This window comes from Chiloscyllium plagiosum, unplaced genomic scaffold (genome assembly GCF_037043375.1).
Source record: "Chiloscyllium plagiosum isolate Xiang-an unplaced genomic scaffold, Cpla_swu_hap1 HiC_scaffold_19, whole genome shotgun sequence".
Lineage (NCBI taxonomy): Eukaryota > Metazoa > Chordata > Chondrichthyes > Orectolobiformes > Hemiscylliidae > Chiloscyllium > Chiloscyllium plagiosum.
This window is the reverse complement of record NW_028270157.1, coordinates 52,960,949-52,978,985: the sequence shown is the minus strand read 5'-3', so window position 1 is coordinate 52,978,985 and position 18,037 is coordinate 52,960,949. Positions and strand designations below refer to the sequence as shown.

The window sequence follows — 18,037 nt, the reverse complement described above, 5'->3', positions numbered from 1 at the left end:
TCTTCACTAATCATAAGGCTCATTTTCAGAACACAGGGATAGGTAATCATACACCGAAACTTTAAATTTTGATTCAGTCATCCTCTGCTATCGCTGCTTATATACTAGAAGATAAATGTTTTTCAACTTTTCCTCAGTGTTATTTCAGTTAACCACACTCCATAAAATGTACACACTTTGGCTTCCCATATTGTATCCAATTAACCCTTAATTAATACATACATAACCTGTTCCCTCAATCCATTAGGTCAACCTTTCAGACCATACTAGATGATAACATCATTAATCAGATACGGAACTGGACCAGCCATATAAATAGAAAGGATAAAGTGAGGATTGCAGATGCTGGAGATCAGTCAAAAAATGCAGCGCTGGAAAAGCACAGTCAGTCAGGCAGCATCTGAGGGGTAGGAGAGTCAGGAATGTGGGGAGTGCCCAAAAAAGCTGAGAGATAAATGGGTTGGGACTGGGGGGGAAGGTAGCTAGGAATGTGATATGTGGATGAAGGTGGGGGATGATGGTGTAGGTCGGAGTGGTGGGGATAGATTAGATTAGATTAGATTCCCTACAGTGTGGAAACAGGCTCTTCAGCCCAACAAGTCCACACCAACCCTCCGAAGAGTAACCCAACCAGACCCATTTCCCTCTGACTAATGCACCTCACACTATGGGCAATTTAGCATGGCCAATTCACCTGCCCCACACACCTTTGGACTATGGGAGGAATCCGGAGGAAACCAACGCAGCCACAGGGAGAATGTGCAAACTCCACACAGACAGTTGCCTAAGGCTGGAATTGAACCTGGGACCATGGTGCTGTGAGGCAGCAGTGCTAACCACTGAGCCACCGTGTTGCCCATAGGTGGGAATGAAATTGGAAAAGTAGGACAGTGCTGACTTAGAGGGTTGGTTCTGGGATAAGACGGTTGGCCAGGGGGGGCAGGAAAAGGGAAACTGGTGAATAAAAACAGAAAGAAGTGGTTAAAGGCCGGGAATTTAGTTGGCAGAATTCAATGACAGAGACAGATCTGGACGTGCTGGGACATGAATTTTAAAAAAGGTTAGTATGCAATTCAGCAAGGATTATGGAGGTAAATGGAATGTTGTCATTTATTATAATGGGAATGAACAGTAAACGTAGGAGAGTTTTGCCACAATTATACAGAGCATTGGTGAGATCTCGTCTGGGGTACTGTGCACAGCTCTGGTCTCCTTATTTAAGAAAATGTATAATTGCACCAAAAGCAGTACAGAAAACATCCACTCAATTAATTTCTGGGATGAAGGGATTGTCTTCTGAGAAAATGTTTGATCGGTTGGGCTTTATTCACTTAGGTTTAGTAGAATGGGGTGATCTTATTGAAAGATGTAGGATCCTGAGGTAACTTTACAGTGCAATACTGAAAACATATTTCCTTGAATAGGAAAGGCTAGAATAAAGGATATTCTATTTAAGCTGAGTTTTTTTTTTCCTTTTACTGTTTCCTCAGAAGATCATTCATCTATGGAATTCTCTTCCCCAAAAAGCAGTGGGGCAAGAGGCAGCGTCATTGTACAATTTCAAGGCCAAGTTAGATGGAATCTTGATTGACAAGGAAGTTAAATAGTAGGAGATGGAGTTGAGGCAACAATCAGATCAGCCATATTATCATCAAATGGTAAAGTGAGCTCAATGTAATGAACGGCCTATACCCTGTTCCTAATTCATATGTTCATATACACAATTATTGTTGGGTAAGAAGTGGAAAATAGAAAGGACCTCATCTTGCATTATCCTGAAGCTGATTAAAAAAAAGTGAACAATATTGTAGTGAAACCAGTATAAAGAATCATCAGGCCAACTGGATAGTGACAAAAGATGTTGTAGGTTACACAGAGGCATAGATAAGCTGCAGAGCTGGGCTGAGAGATGGCAAATGGAGTTTAATGCGGACAAGTGTGAGGTGATTCACTTTGGTCGGAGTAACCGGAATGCAAAGTACTGGGCTAATGGTAACATTCTTGGTAGTGTAGATGAGCAGAGAGATCTCGGTGTCCAGGTACACAGATCCTTGAAATTTAGGGTGTAGGTTTGCTCGCTGAGCTGTAGGTTTGATATCCAGACATTTCATTACCTGGCTAGGTAACATCATCGGTGGTGACCTCCAAGTGAAGCGAAGCTGTTGTCTCCTCCTTTCTATTTATATCTTTCTCCTGGATGGGGTTCCTGGGGTTTGTGGTGATGTCATTTCCTGTTCGTTTTCTGAGGGGTTGATAGATCTATGTGCTTGTTTATGGCGTTGTGGTTGGAGTGCCAGGTCTCTAGGAATTCTCTGGCATGTCTTCGCTTAGCCTGTCCCAGGATAGATGTGTTGTCCCAGTCGAAATGGTGGTTTTTTTCATCCGTGTGTAGGGCTATGAGGGAGAGGGGGTCGTGTCTTTTTGTGGCTAGCTGGTGTTCATGTATCCTGGTGGCTAACTTTCTTCCTGGTTGTCCTACATAGTGTTTGTGGCAGTCCTTGCATGGAATTTTATAGATGACGTTGGTTTTGTCTATGGGTTGTACTGGGTCTTTTAAGTTTGTTAGTTTTTGTTTGAGAGTGTTGGTGGGTTTGTGTGCTACTAGGATTCCGAGGGGTCTCAGTAGTCTGGCTGTCATTTCTGAAACTTCTTTGATATATGGTAAGGTGGTTAGGGTTTCTGGCTGTGTTTCGTCTGCTTGTCATGGTTTGTTCTTGAGGAATCTGCGCACTGTGTTTTTTGAGTATCCGTTCTTCTTGAATACGTCGTATAGGTGGTTCTCCTCTGTTTTTCGAAGTTCGTCTGTGCTGCAGTGTGTGGTGGCTCGTTGGAATAGTGTTCTGATATAGCTTTGTTTGTGTGTGTTGGGATGGTTGCTGGTGTGGTTGAGTATTTGGTCAGTGTTTGTCGGTTTTCTGTATACGCAGGTTTGTAATTCTCCGTTGTCCTTTCTTTCTACTGTGACGTCCAGAAATGTGAGTTTGTTGTCAGTTTCTTCCTCCTTGGTGAACTTTATGCCTGTGAGGGTATTGTTGATGATGTTAAATGTCTCTTCTATCTTGTTTCGTTTTGTGATGACAAAGGTGTCATCTACAAACCTTCACAAACCTTGCAGATCCTTCAAAGTTGCCACCCAGGTTGACAGGGTTGTTAAGAAGGCATACAGTGTTTTAGCTTTTATTAATAGAGGGATCGAGTTCCGGAACCATGACGGTATGCTACAGCTGTACAAAACTCTAGTGCGGCCGCACTTGGAAGTATTGTGTACAGTTCTGGTCACCGCATTATAAGAAGGATGTGTAAGCCTTGGAAAGGGTGCAGAGGAGATTTACTAGGGTTTTGCCTGGTATGGAGGGAAGGTCTTACAAGGAAAGGCTGAGGAACTTGAGGCTGTTTTCGTTAGAGAGAAGAAGGTTGAGAGGTGACTTAATAGAGACATATAAGATAATCAGAGGGTTAGATAGGGTGGACAGGGAGAGCCTTTTTCCAAGAATGGTGACAGCGAGCACGAGGGGCATAGCTTTAAATTGAGGGGTGATAGATATAGGACAGATGTCAGAGGTAGTTTCTTTACTCAGAGAGTAGTAAGGGTATGGAATGCTTTGCCTGCAACGGTAGTAGATTTGCCAACTTTAAGTACATGTAAGTCGCCATTGGACAAGCATATGGACTTACATGGAATAGTGTAGGTTAGATGGGCTTCAAATTGGTACGACAGGTCGGCGCAACATCGAGGGGCGAAGGGCCTGTACTGCATTGTAATGTTCTATGTTCTATGAATTGAAACAGCTTCTTTGTCAGGTTAGGAAATGCAGCAGATCCACTGTGGGGTGAGGAGTTGGAGTTGCAACAGGCCTCACATTAAGTTCAGTGCAAAAACTAGAGAGTGCCTCTTTAGGGCTCAGGACAGGGAACTGGTATGGGCACGTTTCATAGGAAGTTAAGGACTAAATTACTCAGTTAAAAGTTAACTGACATCTAAGGTCAACTTAACTATGGAAGATAATTGTGGAAAAATGAAAGTCCTTTGCTATTAAACCTTGCCCCTTTAAAATGCAAAAATGCTTTTAGAAGTTGTGCTAGTGCAAATATGAAGGAAGGAAATGTAACCACTTCCAGTTAAATTAAGAAAAGTTTACCTCGGGATTTTCTTCTCTCTTTGATTTTATGGAAAGATGGCCCTGAGACTGTTCTCCTGAAGTTTTCCTTTTCTCAGTCAGATGCTCTGTTTGAGTCTGACTTTGTGGCTGAATGATTAATACCTACAAAAAAAAACAAGTCAGTAACCATGCATCCATAAGATTCTCTGACATAGGATTTAGGAGCACAAGTAGGCTATTTAGCAGTTCCATATTTGATGTTATTACGGCCAATCTGATTGTGCTTTCAAGTCCTCTTTTCTGTCCAAACCCTTACTCACCCAAGCCCCACAGTCTTTCACCGTCATAGTTTAAAGAGGATCAAACTCAAAAATAGGAATCGTTAAGTTACTGCTTTGTTAAAGAAATAAACAAGATAAACTAATTCCCACCTTGAACTAAAATATCAAGCAAACTAATAATGTCAACATTTTGACAAGTGTGCTGCAAAATGAGTGTGTTTCTAGGCAATATTATATTATCTGCAACTCAAGAAATTTTGTCTCATAGTTGCTGAGCTACAATCTGTGCAGGTAAAGTTGTGAGGCAACAGGGACTGGAGTAGTTACCTGGACACTGTTTGAGAAGAAGCCACATTTTTAGTAATGCAGTACATTAAAATGATCATTGGCCAAGGGTAGGAGGGTATGATTGAGAATCAGGCAGGTATGGAAATCGAGGATGTAGTCATTTAGGTGACTTGGTTTTTGTCCGATTGACATGATGAACTTGCTGACTTTGTGAATGATAACCAGGTATTAGGAAGATTGGTCAAACTGATCATGTTGCAGGAAGTCATTCTGTACAGATGGAGCCACAGGAGCGAAAAAGAACATAGAACTGATAGCAGGTACAATAATGAATGAAGTAGAAACTGTTCTCTACAGCTGAGGCTTGAAGTTCCAAAGGTCGTGTTGCTCACTTGATGCCAGGGTTCAGGATATCTCCTCACAGTAAGTCCAGAAACCGGACTGGAAAGGTAGGGCTTGCATAATTAGTGGTAGGGCCTTGGGTAGTGTTCTAGAACAGAGGGACCTGGGGGTGCAAGTACATAATTCTTTGAAGTTTGTATCACATATAGAAAGGGTAGTTAAAAATTCTCTTCATTGCTCAGTCCTTTGAGTATAGGAGTTGGGAAATCATGTTGAGGTTGTACAGGATATTGGTGAGGCCTCTTCTAGAATACTGTATCCAGTTCTCTCGCCCAGTTATAGGAAGGATATTATCAAGCTGGAGAGGGTTCAGAAGAGATTTGCCAGGAAGGTTTGAGTTATAACAAAAGGCTGGATGGGCTGGGACATTTTTCACTGGAGCATTGAGAGATGATCTGAAAGGAGATTAGAACATAGAAAAGTACAGCACAGAACAGGCCCTTTGGCCCATGATTATAAAATAATGAGAGGTATAGACAGAGTTAATGGTAGTTGTCTTTTCCTTAGGATGATGGCTTTCAAGACAACGGGCACATTTTTAAGGTGAGAGGAGAGAGATTTAAAAAAGACATGAGGGCCAAATCTTTTATATAAAGGGTAGTTTGCTTGTGGAATGAACTTCCTGTGGAAGTGGTGGATGTAGGTACAGTTACAGCATTTAAAAGCCATTTGGATAAGTACATGAATAGGAAAGGTTTGGAGGAATATGGACCAGGAGCAGGCAAGTGGGACTAGTTTAGTTTGTATTATGTTCAGCATGGACTGGTTGGACTAAACGGTCTCTTTCCATGCTGTATGACTTTATGAATCTATGTTGTGTTTCACTGAAATCTAAGATTAAGGTTCAGCAGAGGAGTTTGAGGAACTGGGTTTTAAATTAATAAGCAGAATCGCAAGTATAATAATTTCTAAATTACTTCTTCAATTTGACATACCAATTGACACAGGGTCAAGTGCATTAGGAAATAATCACGTGATTCAGAGTGGTATTGGAAGAAGGGGTTTTGATTTTTAAGACACTAACACCGGCATTGGGGAAATGGGGAGTTATTCTGTTAGGATGGGCTACAATTTAACAGGTCTGGAATCAGTGCCCTGGCAAATTAAATGACTCAGTCTATCAACATGGATTTAAACAAATTGGAAGGTGATGAGTTCCACAGCGAGTAATTTAGACTTCTAAAGAGAAATGAGCAGTACAGCAATTCAGGCAAAGGCAAACAGGCAGGGATAGGAAGGGATAAAGAGATTAATGGTAACAGCATATCACCAAGTAAAGACCATGCAACAGAGAAAAGAGACAGAGAAACAGGGATTAAAAGCTGACAAATCCCAGGATGTGATACACACATCAAACGAATCTAAAAGGGATACTTGCAGAGATTGTGGCTGCAATACTTATGTTTTTCCAAAATTTACTACAATTCTAGAATTGACTGTTTGAGCGAATTCTAAGTTAGAAAGCAACACTCTTTGAGAAATGACAGAGATGGAAATGAGGGAACGATGGACAAGTCCATCTGTCATCAATTGTTGGGAAAAGGCTGGAAGCTACAATGGGCATCTTAACAATGCATTTAGGAAAATACAGCATGGTTGCTCAGTGTCAACATTGTTTTACAAAAGAGAAAGCATAGATGGCAAATTTTCATTGTATTTGAGTTTTTGAGAGGAACGTAACTGGTAGGGTTGGTAAGGTGGAGCCAGAGATGCCTCATTCATCTGACCTACACTCAAACTAAATGTGCCATATCAGATAATTGCCACCTCCAACAACGGACAAACTAACCATCTCCCCTTGACATTCCATGGCATTACTATTGCTGAATCTCCATCAGCAATATCCTGACAGGGTTATTAACTATAAATGAATTGGAATGGACCAACCATATAAATAATGTGGCTCCAAGAGCTAGTCAGAGGCTGGGAATCACAAAAGTAATGGAAAGGGTTATTCTTAGTGCTATCATGCAGCATTTTCAAAGGAATAACCTACTGACCAACATTCAGTTTCTGTTCCGTCAGAGCCATTCAGCTCTTGACTCCATGACTGTCTTCGTCCAATCATGAACAAAAGAACTGAGGGGTTGTGGCAAACTTATTTTGCCTGAATTCCACTCTACTCCTCATAAATCAACTATTGGGGTGTAATCAACATGCTGCCAAGTTAAACAAGAAGTTGAAATACTTTTATCAATATATTCCCTTATTGCAAAATAAAAAATATACATCATAATTTCCATTAGAAATGTGAATTTTACTGCATCCACAGAAAGTCTCTTTTACAGTTCACACCAGTGACATTACTGATAAGCACCATGAAGTTGCATTTGACATTGTTTCATGATTTATAACTGGTCAAAGAGCCACTTGGGAAACAATGCTATTAACTAGGGATGCAGCAAGGAGAATATAATGAAGGGGAATAAACTAATCTAATTTGCCTCTGCATTACATACAAATATCTTATAAAGCAGCCTGATGGTGTCAAAATTGCTTCCTCTTGTCAAATATTTACTTCAAAAGTTGGTCCTTACCTTATCTGTGCTGAGTAGAAGAGGTTGGACACTGATAGTGTCACTGGTCAGAGAGACTGTACTGCTGCTCACAGAACTGCCATTGTTTGGAGAAGCAGAAATGATTGCAAAAGCCACACCAGCACTGCTGATTGGTGTGGACACCAATGGTGAATCTGCAAAATGCTGTGTTTGGCCAGTTGGTGTCTGTACATGGTTGACAGTGTTGTTGGCAGTCGGAAGAGCAGGACTGGGGTTCTTGATGCTAACTACAGTGGCCTTCTGAAGAGACTGAGGCTGACTGGAGGTCTGGTCACGGCACAGGGTGACTGAGAGGCTGTCCGGAATCAGGGTCTTTGGCCTAACCTGTAAAAATAAGAAATCATAAAATCACATGTTTAAAAATAAATTCCTTAAATATTTGTCTACTCTCAATAACTAACACCATAAATATTTTTCTGGATCTGGGGCTGCCCGAAATGTCGATTCTCCTGCTCCTTGGATGCTGCCTGACCTGCTGCGCTTTTCCAGCAACACATTTTCAGCTCTGATCTCCAGCATCTGCAGTCCTCACTTTCTCCTGCCAGAAATGATGCCAATTAACATAAATGCTTCATAAAACGTGCAGTTGCTGAACTCAAAAACTAAATATGTCTGAAGGGCAAGTGCAGAGTCTTCCATTTCCAGCTTCAGAATGTAAATGAGCTTTCACTAGAAATCCTAATAAGCAATCTACCATAGAGAAATCATAATTGAAGATAATCATGTCACATTCACAGAATATATTCCAGTGAGAGAGTGTGCACCCTGGAAAAGACATTCTCGTTCTCACTGCAGCGATTTAACATAGGAGTCAGCAGTTATGAATGTTAAACCAACCTCAACTGGCACAGAGAACAGGCACTTTGACCTTGGGAAGAACCACTGGTTAGCCAACTCCTACCTTAGGTCGGACAACCCCTGACTAATATGTGCTGACCTTCCACAAACCATCTCATTAACTGAGTGCTTGGTGCTTTGAGTCTCCACTCAACAAGTGTCCCAAATTCATTGCATCAGGCATATAAATAAAACAAATCAAAACAAAGAAACATAAATAAATTGCTCGAGAAACTCAGCACGTCTGGCAGCTCGGGAACTCCGGGAAGTAAATATTGTGTCAAGAAAACAGCCCACGTTAGAGAGGTGGTGGTGCTAGCGGTTTTAAAAAGCATAAAGGTAGATAAATCTCCAGGACCTGAATGACTGTATCCCAGGATATTGTGGGATGCTAGGTAAGAAATTATGGGGCCCTTACCAGATATTATTTGTATCACTTACAGCCATGGGTGAGGTGCTGGAAGATGGTAGGGTGGCTACTGTTCTGCCTAGAGGCTGCAAGGAGAAACCAATGAGTCTGATGAGATTCTGAAAGATAGGATTTACATGCATTTGGAGAGGCAAGGATTGATTAGGGATAGTCAGCATGGGTTTGTGCTTGGGAAATAGTGTCTCACAAACTTGATTGAGTTTTTTGAGGATGTGACCAAGGAGAAAGATGAGGGCAGAGTGTTAGATGTTCTCCACATGGACTTTAGTAAGGCCTTTGACAAAGGTTCCACATAAGAGACTGATTAATAAAGTTAGATCACATGGGATTCTTGGAGAGCTTGACAGTTGAATACAAAATTGGTTTGATGGTAGGAGACAGACAGTGGTTGTGGAGAGTTATTTTTTGGACTGGTGGCTTGTGACCAGCGGTGTTCCACAGGGATCCATGCTGGGTCCACTGCTGTTTGTCATTTATATAAACGATTTGGAACAGAATATAGGAAGTATGGTAAGTAAGTTTGCAGGTGGCATCAAAATTGGTGGTATAGTAGAGTGTGAAGAAGGTAATCTAAGATTACAAAGGGATCTGGATCAATTGGGCCAATGGGCCAACGGGTGGCAGATGGAGTTTAATTTAGATAAATGAGAAGTGTTGCATTTTGGGAAAACAAACAAGGGCAGGATTTACACAAATAATGGTAGGGCCCTGGGGAATGTTGTCAAACAGAGACACCCATGGGTTCAGGTACAGTTCCTTGGAAATGGTGTCACAGGGAGACAAGGTGGTAAAGGAGGCATTTGGCACACTTGCCTTCATTACTCAGACCACTGAGTATAGGAGTTGGTACATTATGTTGAGGTTGGACAGGACATTGTTGAGGCCACGTTTGGAGTACTGTGTGCATTTCTGGTCACCCTGCTAGAGGAAAGATATTATTACATTGGAAAAGGTTCAGAAAAAGATTTACAAGGATGTTACCGGAACTGGAGGGTTTGAATTAAAAGGAGAGGCTGGATCGGCTGGGACTCTTTTCTCACTGGAACATAGGAAGTTGAGAAGTGATGTTCAAAATGCTTATAAAATCTTGAGAGGCAAATGCCTTTTCGTTAAGTTAGGGGGGTCAAAACTAGAGAGCATAATTTTAAGATGAGAGGAGAAACATTTAAAAGGGACCTGAGTGGTAACATTTTCACACAAAGGGTAGTTCGTATGTGGTGAAATGAACTTCTAGAGGAGGTGGCAGATGTGGGTACACTTACAACATTTAAAGGACATTTGGACAGGTACATGAATGGGAAATATTTAGAGGGATCTGGGCCATACACAGACATGTAGGACTGGTTTAGTTTGGGAAACTTGATCAGCATGGACAAGGTGGACGAAAGAGTTTTACTGTGCTTTACTACTGAACCTAGAGACCATATTTACTTACATAACAGAGCTATCAGAAGGGTATTCACCATAACCACCAGATGTTCAAGACAAATCCATGTCAATCAGATCATTGCTATATGCCAAGGACGTCAGACAAAAATCCCATTCTGAGCAACATTTCAGCGGCAAATAGATAAACTCTCATGCATCTAAATAGGTGGACTGACCATAAGCACCAGTGTGGTGCTGGAAAAGCACAACCGGTCAGGAGGCATCCGAGGAGCAGGAGAGTTGACATTTCCAGCATAAGCTCTTCATTAGGAATGTAGGAGAATTCTTCAAGGTGGCATCCTCAAAAGAGGCTTCCCTCCTGACCATAAGCACCAGGAAGGCAAATGAATCTAGAATTCTGCTAATCTATCATCAAGCTGCATTAACAATTTGATGGTCGTTGATAACTCCACCTATGTAGGCTCCATAAGCAATCTGTCACTTGATGCTAAAATCAACACATAGATCACAAATGTTGCAGCTCTTATACCCAACCTGAGTAAGAAGATGTAGAATAATAGCAAATTGAGTTCAGGTTAAGATTTCAAGTTTGCTTTCCCAAACACATCCTCAGCATTTCTTAGCAAGATAAAGTTGCCCATTCAATAGTTCTGCAGTATTATAATTACATCAGCATGCACTCGTTGGGATGGTTTGCATTTCTTTGGCCATGTTCAATGATGGCTCTACACCCAAAACATCTTCTACATGGTGACCCGATCATTGATTCAGGATCCATTGAATGTCCACCATTCTGTTGCAAGGAAACCTACAAATAATGGTGAAAACGGCAGACATTGACAGAGACAATTGGAAATCAGACACAAATGCTTGTCACATCTCAAGGTTGATTGTTTGGAAGGATAAAGGAAGAGATGAGGTGGAACTGAAAGTCAGCTTATTGGGAAGAAGATCCAGAGAAAACAGAGTGCAGGAAATCCTGCACCTTTCAGCAGACTACCTTTACCAGCAGCAAATGTGGCAGAAACTACTATTCCAGAGTGGGGCACCAAAGCCACAGCAGGCTGTGTTTGACACAACAGCACTAATCACTGTCTTATGTGATAGATGGCTACCAAAGAACTTGTGAAGCATACATTCCATTTCAAGAACGAAAACCACCTTTTAATTACTTCATTCATCCATTATAGTGGTTATGAAGATGCATTACTTGAAACGTTACATTTAGAATATCATTAATTGGACAAAAATACAAATCCTGGATTTTCATTTTACAAAAAACACACTGCAAATCAGAAGAGACTGGCATCAGCAAGGAAAATGTTGCATTTACAAAGAACACAAGCTGATTGACAGAAAACACCAAGTCTGCAACACTTACAGAGAGTTCACATAACCCCATTTATGGTCATAATAAAGCTATTGGATTCATTAATAGAATTAGAACTTGCCTGGACCATTTGCCATCTCTCTCGTTCCATCAACATTTGAGAGTTGAAAACACAATGAAAGACCGCATCATTCTAAGTGGAGGATTGCTAAAAGAAGAACTCTTCATTGCTGCAACTTGAGAGTTAAAGGGGCATCTAAACCTATCACACTGTCTCTAGATAGAAAGAATACAGCCAGCTATCACTGTACGAGAAACATGGACAGTGCTGACTGCTTGTGTGCAAACTCACCAGCTACAGCCCAGTATTTGTGACAACCTAGGATTTAAAAAAAGAATTTAATTGCTATTTGCACCTAGTCTTAGAGGACGTATATGTTAGCTTTCAAGGAGGATAGTTGTTTACACTTGCAAAGTTTAAACCTTTAATTAATAGTCTTTACATTTTTGTTTGAGTAATTTTTATTTGAAATAAACTAATTCTTTAGCAATAAGTTTAATTTTTAAAAATTCATTTTTTACAGTCACATTTTGTTGTGGCCAGTGGAAAAGTCAGACAAGGAATCAGTCCACCACTCCGAAATCAGTCATAACAGTAGGAAGTAATCAAAATAGTATTTATTGAGGGTTGGATACTGATGTTGTAAACATTAGAAATCAAAATTAAGAAACAAATTACTAAGAATTTGTTGCATCCACTAGTCAAAATGAGACAGCATATTAAATTAACATGAGAAGAGTATGGTATTTGGTAGCTCAGTTAGAATCCCCTTCTTTGGAATCGCTCAACCTCAGCCTTCAACTAACCCTTTCATCTTTTTTCTGATTTGAAGATGCCGATGTTGGACTGGGGTGTACAAAGTTAAAAATCACACAACACCAGGTTATAGTCCAACAGGTTTAATTGGAAGCACTAGCTTTCAGAGTGCTGATCCTTCATTCAGGAGTGGCGCTCCGAAAGCTAGTGCTTCCAATTAAACCTGTTGGACTATAACCTGGTGTTGTGTGATTTTTAACTTTTATCTTTTTTCTGTACTTCATTTCAGTACAAAATGAATGACTACTGTCGAATAGATTTTCTTTGATTCTTTTCAAATTACCAATTTACTTTCTGACCCTTTCTTAAAAGAAAAATATGACTTTCACAGCACTGAAAACCAAAATACCCATTCCACTTTGGAATCCAAGTTCCCAATTAATAACAAAATATTAGAAATCTTCATCAAAATATTAGAAACATAATTGGACAAATCAGATAAAGGTTGTGGCTACAACAGCAGACCAGATGCTTGGAATCTGGAGGTGAGTAATCACCTCTGACTCCCGAAATCCTGGCCACCATCTACAAAGTATAAATCAAGAGTGAGACAGAATAATCTACGATTGCATGGATGCGTACAGCTTCAATCTTTCTCATCAATGAAGCAAAAAGGCACAAGTGTTTATTGTCTACAAGATGTACTGCGACAATTCACAGGGCACCTTCAACAGTACATTCCAAACAAAGATTCTCTACCACCGAGAAATTCAAAGGCACCACCACTTGTAGGTTGCCCTACTAGCCACAGGCCAACCAGAATTGAAACACATTGCTACTTCTTCACTGTCATTGGATTAAAATTCTGGAACTCCCTTACTAATTCTCTTCAAAACAGCATTTTGAACGCACTCCATGCCCTGCAATGGTTCAAGAAAGTGGCTCACCACTATCTTCTCAAGGGAAATTAGGGAAGGGTGATAAACACTCATTCAGCCAGTAGCAGTTACATATATATCATTTCTTAAAAATCAATGTCGATGATATCTTCAAGGCACAGAATATAGAAGAGGAAGTAAATGGAGCCCAGGTCAAATATTCTGCGAGTACAGAGGCAATAGTGTACAACTGGGAAGCAAACAATTGTGGTAACTGTTCTGGGTATTCTCAGATAAGAGTGGAACTTTGCCAGAGAAATTCCATTTAGCTAGTTGATGGAGCAGAGATAGGATGGTGTGAGGGAGATGGTATAATTGACCATGTCATTTGCTGCAGAACAGTTTGGGTAGGAAGGCAATAAGGAATAATGTCTCATAGTTACAATTAGAGGGGCACAATGTGTGACTTTGAAGAGAGCAAGGTACAACTAGTCAATAAAAATCCATGCTGCTACTGTGGCAACTTGGGAAAAGCCAGTATGGAAGTAGTAACTGAAGTCAGGAGGGGAGATTACTATAAGGGACATAGTATTGCCATTTGTGAACCATTTCAGTCAAGTCCAAGGTGTCAATGAAATTATCCACAAGAAGATCATGAATGGCAAAGGCCTTGTTTGCAATTCAAAATCTGCAACCCAGCATTGCATTCTCACAGCAAATAGGCATAGAAATACAGTATATGCAACCGTGCCAGCCCATGTCCTGTGAACACATTTTAAAAATGTATATACCTCTTTGATATTAAAACAAAGAACAGGTACAAAGGGAGCAAGCAACAGAGGCCCTGGAGGAGTATAAGAACTGGAGTGGTGGGAACTCATGAAAACAAATGGAGCATGAAAAAACACTGGTGGGCAAAATTAGGGAGAATCCCAAGATAATTTACAAGTTTACAATTTATAATCAAGGGGAAGAGAATAACCAGAGAAAGAGTAGGGCCAATTAGGGATCCCAAGGAGGCAACTTGTGCATGAATCTGCAGGACATTGGTGGAGTATACATGAGCACCACATATTTCTTTGGGAGAAGGAGAATGCAAGAACAAAATTTGAGAAGATGGGCTGTGATGGTTCTTCAGCAAATTGATATAAGCAGCGAGGAGGTAATTCAATCATAGAGATGTACAGCATGGAAGCAGACCAATCGGTCCAACCCATTCATGCCAACCAGGTATCCTAAATTAACTTAGTCCCATTTGCCAACATTTGGCCCATATCCCTCTAAACCTAGGTCTAGATGAGTTGTATCTCAGGTTACTATGGGAGATGAGGAAGAAAATAACAGGGCCCCGAACCATATTTTAAATTGTCTCTGGCCACCGGGGAGGTGTCAGAGAATTGCAGAATAGTGAATGTGAAACAACTTTCCAAAATGGGTGGTAGAGATAGATCAGGCAACTACAGACAAGTGAGTCTTAACATCAGTGGTTGGCATGATTTGGAGGAGCCAGTGGTGGACTGGGGTGGACAAAATTAAAAATCACACAACACCAAGTTATAGTCCAACAGGTTTATTTGGAGACACTAGATTTTGAAACACTGCTTCTTCATCAGGTGGTTGTGAAATAGGACCATAAGACACAGAATTTATAGCAAAAGGTTACAGTGCCATGCAGCTGAAATGACAAACCTAGATTAAATCTTTTATCTTTGAGAATGGGTTTGCTCATTTTGGTTCTTTAGTATGTAAATCCCCAGAACTTCTTTAAGTCACATTCTCAAGGTAACTTCACGATTTCTAACAAAAGGTGCCAACTCATTTCAGACAATGCATTTAAGGTATGAGGTAAAAGTTTGTCCCAATCTTCAGTCAGACTGGTTCTATTTCTAAAATTGGATTTATAGAATATTACATAGATTGACTGTAGATTATGCATTTTTGAGCAAAATAGAATGTATCTGCAAATATAATTCTGCAGATACAAACCCACCCTATAAATTTATATGTGTGAACATGCAGGAGTGACAGAGTGAGCATGTGCACGTGAGAAAATGTGTATATTTGTGTGTGTGAGCGTGTGTGCATGTGAGAAAATGTGTATATTTCTGTGTGTAAGCTTGGTAAAGTATGTGTGTGAGTCTGATGGGAGTGTGTGTGTGTGTGTGTGTGTGTCCAACTTTGCCTTGTTGCCTGGAGTCCTGAAATCTACCTCACATGATGGTCACCTGAAGGTCCAAGGCCAAATGTTACTGCCTGCTGAAGTGTTCCCCAACTGGGAAAGAACACCCCTGCCTGGTGATTGTTGTGTGGTGTCCATTTATCCAATGTCATATCATCTGCTCAGTCTCGCCAAGGTACTATGCCTCAGGCATCCTTGTCTGCAGCGTATGAGATAGACAATGTTGGCCAAGTCACATGAGTACCTGCCACATACATGGTGGGTGGTGTCCCCATGGGTAATGGTGGTATCCATGTCAACACTGACAGGTCTCGCAGTGGTTGCCATGACAGTGTTGTACAGTGTAGTGGTCGATTTCGGTCCTGAAGGCTGGGCAGTTTGCTGCAAACAATGATCGGTTTAAGGTTGGTGGTTGTTTAAAGGCGAGAAGTGGAGGCATAGGGAAGGTTTTGGCAAGGTGCTCATCATCATCGATAATGTGTTGCAACAAATCGGAGGTAGGAAAATTATTGAAAGAATATAGCGAAGGTGAAAACAAATCTTCTTATATTTCAAGGAGGAGACCAAATGTGTAGATGAGGGTAAGACAGTTGATGGTTTATATGGATTTCAGCAAGGCCTTTGACAAGGTTCCACATGTAATAATGATAAAGAAGATAAAAGCTCATGAGATCCATGGTAACTTGGCATTTTGGATCTAAAATAGTGTTGTTGGCAGAAGGCTGTTTGTGTGGCAGGAGCCCAATGTACAGTGGCAAACCACAAAGATCAGTGCAGGGTTGCTTACTGTTTGCAATATTCATACATTATGTAGATGAGAATGTGGGGGGGAATGATCAGTAAGTTTGCAGATGATTGGCAGCGTGGTTGACAGCAAGGAGGGAAGCTTTAGGTTAAAGGTGGATATAAATGAATCGGTTAGATGGGCAAATGGAATTTAACCCTGAAAAAAGTGAGATGATGCACTTTGGAAGTAACAAGACAAGGGAGCAGTCAATGAATGGCAAGACAATAGAAAGGTCAGAGGAACAGAGGGATCTTAGGACACTTGTCCTGAGATTCCTAAAGATGGCAGGGCAGGTCAAGGCACAGATTATAAGAGTAGGGAGGTTATGTTGGAGCTGTGCTTAACTTTGCTTAGGACACAACTAGAGTACTGTGTGCAGTTCTGGTTACTACAAGTGGACCAGCTCTAGATGAGTTGTATCCTAGGCTACTGTGAGAGATGAGGGAGAAAATAACAGGGCCCTGACCCAAATTTTAAACCGCATCTGGCCACAGGGGAAGTACCAGAGGACTGGAAGACTGCAATTACACTGGAAGGATGCAATTACACTGGAAGGGGTGGAGAGGAAATTCACCAGGGTGTTCCCCGGATGGAGCATTTCAGCTATGAAGAGATGCTGTATAAGCTCGGGTTTTCTTTGGAGTAGAGAAGTTCAAGGGGGATCTCAAAGGGGATAGATATTATGAGGGAATAATATTATGAGGGACATGGACAGGGTAAATTGAAAACAGCTGTTTCCCTTAGTCAAAGGGTTAAGAAGGGGGCACACATTTAAAGAGAAAGGCAAGTAATTTAGAGGGGATTTGAGAAAAAATGTTTTCATTCAGAGGATAGTGGGGGTCTGGAATGCATTGCCTCAGAAGATAGCTGAGGCAGGAAACCTCAGAATTTTAAAGAGTACTCAGATGAACACTTGAAATGTCATAACGTTCAAGGTTATGGACCAACTGCAGGAAAGTGGGGTCAGTGTATGCAGGTATATTTTTGACAACGTGGACTCAATAGTGTTACGACACTGCTAATTAAACACCCAGAAAAGCTCACCTCGCCTGTAAAAGTATTAGTGACAGAGATCTCACAAACTCCAACATTTAAAGAAAAATATCAATTTATTCTTTAATTCTAAAAGTAAACATTAAACAACAACTATTCACAACTCTAAGCGTCCTTTCTCCTAACTGCCTGTTACCTGTCTCCAACTCTATAACAATATACTGATCCAATAAAAGCCCCTAATAAAATTACATCAACTTAATTTTCAAAACCAACTTCTTTTATACCCCAAACCTGGGATCGTCACATTGATTCGATGTTGGCCAAACAGTGAAATTCAAATTCAATTGGATTTTAGTATCCTGGAGCATAATTTAAACTGATTGGTTAAATTCAAATAGTTGTCAACATAGCAACCAAAACTCAGGTGTGTGTTTCACAGCCAAATGTTACATATTTTCAATTTTCCAGTACACTCTGAGACTACTAGTCAGTCAAATGACAGTTGCTTGCAAGCTCTCAGTGCAAAACAGCTTTCTCTCTCTCTTAAAGGTACAGTACATGCCTTCAACTTCATAACAAAAGGCCAAAGAGCATCTTCTGTATTAAATGATTCTATGATATCAGTGAAATAGTTCAAATCTAGAAAGCAGCTATTTTTATCCAGGAAAAAGAGACCATGTTATCCTACAACAGGAATGCATGAGTTGATGATAGTCTGGAGTGGCAATAGGTTCCTCTCCAGACACTGAAATCAGTTCAGAATAT

At 40.7% G+C, this 18,037-nt stretch overlaps 1 protein-coding gene across 10 annotated transcripts in view; it reads right to left on the bottom strand.

The window, feature by feature from the left end:
• phf21b (PHD finger protein 21B) overlaps positions 1–18,037 on the bottom strand; it is a 210,794-nt gene that overhangs the window by 36,410 nt on the left and 156,347 nt on the right. For all 10 annotated transcript variants that reach the window (XM_087997377.1, XM_087997381.1, XM_087997382.1 and 7 more), the window contains 2 exons: positions 7,609–7,953; positions 4,140–4,262 (listed from right to left, as the gene is read on the bottom strand). In XM_087997377.1, coding sequence (XP_087853503.1) covers positions 4,140–4,262; positions 7,609–7,953 — 468 coding nt within the window. The remainder of the gene's footprint in view (positions 1–4,139; positions 4,263–7,608; positions 7,954–18,037) is intronic.